This window comes from Polypterus senegalus, chromosome 4 (genome assembly GCF_016835505.1).
Source record: "Polypterus senegalus isolate Bchr_013 chromosome 4, ASM1683550v1, whole genome shotgun sequence".
NCBI lineage: Eukaryota > Metazoa > Chordata > Cladistia > Polypteriformes > Polypteridae > Polypterus > Polypterus senegalus.
The window spans coordinates 237,946,045-237,950,887 of record NC_053157.1 but is presented as its reverse complement, the minus strand read 5'-3'; the positions used below and the strand labels follow the sequence as shown (position 1 = coordinate 237,950,887).

General features: G+C 46.5%; 1 protein-coding gene across 1 annotated transcript; it reads right to left on the bottom strand.

The window, feature by feature from the left end:
- Positions 1-253: 253 nt before the first annotated feature.
- On the bottom strand, positions 254-3,114 carry LOC120528265 (zona pellucida sperm-binding protein 4-like). The gene is made up of 12 exons (XM_039752394.1): positions 2,914-3,114; positions 2,709-2,830; positions 2,559-2,631; positions 2,328-2,486; positions 2,072-2,259; positions 1,745-1,842; positions 1,533-1,660; positions 1,184-1,373; positions 967-1,114; positions 754-829; positions 499-621; positions 254-395 (listed from the first exon to the last, which is right to left on the bottom strand). The coding sequence occupies exons 1-12, from the start codon at positions 3,065-3,067 to the stop codon at positions 274-276; spliced, it is 1,581 nt and encodes a 526-aa protein (XP_039608328.1). The 5' UTR covers positions 3,068-3,114; the 3' UTR covers positions 254-273.
- Between the last annotated feature and the right edge of the window lie 1,729 nt (positions 3,115-4,843).

Below are 4,843 nucleotides of genomic sequence, written 5' to 3'. Positions count from 1 at the left end.
TATAAAGAAAAATAGAAAATTAGGGACAAGGGTTTAAACCCCCAGTATGAGACACGGGATATCAGCACCCATCACCAAGCTGAAATTCTTAGCAAGACCTCCGTGATGGTAGGAACTGCTGCCTAATCACTGGAGCAGGCCAACCTCCCGAAATTACACTTTGTATTAAGCAAAAAGCTAACTCGGCAGATCACTCTTGAATAGCAACCCCAAAAAAGGCTGCGATTACCCAGTCAAGAAAGAAACCCAAAAGTTAATAGCCAAGAAGTTTTATTAAATTTTCAGATTCACATTTTGCCTGTTCAGCCTCCTCAGAGCAACTACAGCCAAAACCAGCACCACCATCAACATGGCAGCTGCAGCTCCCAGCACCAGGTATCCAGTGGGAAGAGAGGCTGAGGGAGGAAGACAAAGGACATTTACTCTCCAAGCCATACAGTGAAGGATGAAGACCTCAAGCAGAACTCTGGCCTACTCCAGGAGGACCAAGATGGTTACCTTCCTGCTCCTGTCTGGATGTTTGCACCTGGTAAGCCTCCAAGATAACAGGACCACTGTGAAGGAGCCTATTCTTCCTGGATGAAACTACTGGGGTCATCTCATCTGCAGATCTTCCAGATCCTTGAAAACAGAAAAGGATCAGTAAGCCATTCTAGCTCTGCAATTAAAAGCTATCCATTCCAAATAAAATAGTCAATGTTCTACTAAACAGAATAGCATCTTTGGTTAATTAATTTGAATTAGACTACTCACTTCTTGCAGGGCAGATCTGAGTACAGGGGTCTGAGGCAGAAGGATAACAGGCAGCAGCAACACAGTAGATGAAGATCTAATAAGAGAACACTTTGTAGGAGCCCCACTACACATGTACAACTTCTCCCCAATTTTACAACAATGGATTCTTCTACACACCAAGGAGCAGCAAAAAAAAAAAAAGATAATTCCCACTTGCCAAAAGGTACTTACCTTTTCAGCCAAGGCTTGCTGAGTGAGAGGATCCACAAAAGCAAACATCTCAAACACAAATCTCTTGTAATGACTTGGGAAGGCCAATCCAGATGTGCCGTCTACGTTCACCAAGCTGGTCAAGTAGTTGTCTCCCGTGTATGGGCACCTAAGCAAAGCAGACCCCAGTGTTAGCACTGATCAATCTCTCCCCACCCTCACACAGAGGTGTACCTACCCATTCACCAGAAGGCTCCACTGGGGCTGGCTGGAAGCAGAAGGTCCTGGGGTGACCCAGCAGTCCCCAAGAGTCAGAACAAGGTTAGGGTCAGTCCTGTTCAGGATGTGCACTTCCACAGCCACAGGATCCCGCAGAGTTTTGGTCACTGGGTAGTCAGCATCCACATAGTAGGAGCCATAGGAGGAATCTGGCAATGGAAAGGAGATTTTGGTTACAGAGCAGAACCTCAGCTAGGCCTCATACAGATTTACTCATGTTAAGTCCACATTCTACAAGAGGTTAATTCAGGAGATGGCTTTAAAGGAATCCACCGATAAGCCTACAGGGACTCCACCCCTTACAGTACCTGTTGCAATGACCAATTCCAGGTCAAATGGCCCTTGCTCTACTACTGGAAGAGGTGGCGCCACAGTATACACCTCAGCCTCCACGTGCACATCCTGGCTTCCTGAGTAGGTGCACTGGAAGAATAACCTGAAGAGAGAGAGAGAGAGAAACACCACACGATAGCAGGCAGAGCACATTTAGGGTTAGAGGAAGCAGGTTCAGAAGCCTTACTTGTAGACACTGTCCCTGGTGATGGAGCCTTCTGGACCACTCCTCACAGTGATGGCTGCAGACATGGTGTTCTGGTAGGTCACATTGCCATCAGACACCTGAAACACAAGAAAAATGATCCTCAGAGAAAGGTAGACAGTGATTCTAAGGCACTAGCACATTTTCTTTAGAAATATTCTAAAGTAAAAGTGGTCCATCTAGTAGATTTCTAATCAAGAATCCTTTAAGGCATGTTGAAGGTCAGAATGAATGTTAGGTGTTTTGAACCCAGACAAACATCTGGGCCACCTATTGAAGAACATTGCTGTAACCCCAAGCCTCTCTCACCTGAACTGTGCTGCCACAGGCACTGACTGGAAACTGGTACAGGACAAAGCTGGACAGGCTGGTCACAGGGCTGCAGCTGGGAGAACTACTGTCCACCAACTGGATGGACCCAAGATCCAGGGGAGGAAGGGTCACCTTCTCAGACACCACCACTACAAACTGGCCATCCAGGGTGCACTGCACAGTCACTGATCAAAGCAAATAAGCATGAATATCCAGTAGCAGCCACATTTGTTTACTCACTCCAACCACTCACCATCATTGGCATAGTAGCATGGACTGGTGCTGCTGCTCGAATCATAGCAACAGTTGTTGGCTTCACAGTCTGCTTGAGTGATGGATGAAGACCCTCCACAAGGAAGCTTCTCACTTGCTGTAACTGCACATCTCTCAGCAACACTCACAGATCGGCGAGCTGCGAAGGTCAAAAAGCCCATTTAGAAGATGGGAGAGACACTCAGTATGCCAACGCAGAAGAGAAACCTACCTGGTTTAGGGCATGTGAAGGTTTTCAAATTTGATCGAGATCCAAAGGCAATGGTCACGACATACTGGGAGCCCTATAAAGAACAGGAGGTTCAAACCAATACAAGATACACAACTTGATTAAAAATCGGCAACCAACGGCGCTAATCACCTGCTCAGCCGCATAACCGTACGAGGAAGACAAGGGCACCGTTAGTGTGGTGCGGCCAGAGATTTCACGGAGGACGACTCCTGGGAGATTGTGGGTCACTTTCACCAGTCCGCCTCTCGTATCTGAAAAAGAGAAAAGTCGACAAGATTTACTTGAAGACGCGGGGGTGGACAAGTCCCAGTGGTCGAGAACACGCCGCACTCACTCTGGAGAAAAGCGGTCGGAGAGCCTGCAAATGACAGAGTCATAGACTTGTCAACGTCACATTTCTTAGTCACATGCAAGTCACCAAACACAAATTGGGCGAGCGACACGCTCACGACCAGCCCGAAAAGACTGCAACAATCCAAACGCGCCATGTTGTTAATACGCGAAACAGAAACACGACATGAACAGCTAAGCACGCGCACGGATTTAAATTATCGGCAGCGGCGCGCGCAGGTGACTCGAGGCGCGAGAATGGAGCGCGGGAAATCAGTGGCACTGCTTCTGCTCGTGCGGCTTTATTGAGCAATCAGCACGTCACGGCATCGGACTGATCCGTCCAATCGAAGACCGTGTAGAAGTGACCGCTCTGCGGATCGACGTCTCTGTTAATTTAATGAGAGAAATCAGTAAACATCTGGGAAGAAAAGAAAACAAGAAACGTGACATGGACGAGTATTTCTAAGACGGGGCTTTGTAAGAAAGACAGTTTGAGAATGACTCGTTATGTAAGTACAAAAGTACACCGAGATAAGGAAGGTCTGACTGAGGGTCCATACAAAATATAAAACGTGTTTTAATATTATTTATGAATATTTGAAAATAAATGAGTAGAATTTATATCAGTTTTATTTGAAATTCTTTTTTTTAAACAAGAGTGCCCTCAGGACCGTTTCTAAACTAAAATTTGTAACCCACACATACACACACACATAATATTGCTACAAACACAGATTATCGCTTATTTAATTCAAACAAACTAAATGTCAATAGAATAATAAAATAACATTAATAATATAACAGTAGAAACATTTTGCATGTAAATTGTGTATGTATGAAAACTTTCGTAATGTATATAGTACAATAAATGAACAGAAAAGAACCTTTTTGCATGTAAATAACTGATGTACACACATTATACAGAAAAAAGAAGCACGACAAATAAATAATATTAGAGACTCGTCACTGTTAAATGGAGGAACTTAACATTAGAAATAAAATTCTTTTTAAAGTCGGACACGCCTTGACTTTCTGGCAGCAGAATCATTCCTCACCTCACCATATTGCACATTCCTAGACGCGTCTCTGGCGATGCTCTTCACTGAAGGCCATTGAGATGGCGGGTCTTGTAACATCGTTACCCTCAAATTATTTTTTTTTTATGAGCTTCACTTTCGAGCCCTTTCTCTCTGCAGAAGCTCCTGGCTGCAGCTCTGATGACTTTCCACGAATTCGAATGTAGTTCATGTAAAGAGTTTCTTGCAAGAAGTTCCAGTATGGATATGTTAGCGTTAGGAACTATCCATTTGTTGTGCCAATGCTTTCCCATCACTTTCTGACTGGTCATTGCAGCGTCACCACCAGGGCCTTTTTTTGGTTGGGAGGGACAATTGGCATTGTGGTTGCGTAGCGCAACAACGTGTCCCTGTGTAATGTCCCCCCTGCCAGTGTCAGTGCTCCTGCCTCCACGTCCTCCTCTCCTCAGGCTCACTCCCGGTGTCACCTTAGTACCTCCCGACACGGGGAACAAGCCAAGCTGGCAGCGGCGGCGCCCGACACGAGGAACAAGCCAAGCTGGCAGCGGCGGCGATGATAGTTGGAATCTGCCTGGACTTGGTCACTCACTGCACCTTGGTTGGCTGTCACTTACGATTCGCCCCCACGCTTGAAGAGGAGGCGGGGACTCGGACCCAGTTGTTTGTCTGTGTGGCAGGCTGCGCGTCACTTGGGGAGACCAGGGGGCGAAACTTGACGCTTGATCCTGCAGGCAGCGGCTCACTGCAGGACTTAAAGCGTCTCTGTCACACGATCACGCGCACGTCGCACGAGATGCATGGCACGCTACCTGCACAACTCTATGAAGCAGCAGACAGATTCTGTTCTGCAGAGTGCAGACAGTGCAGGCGCTGCTGAGGCGCACAACATAAACA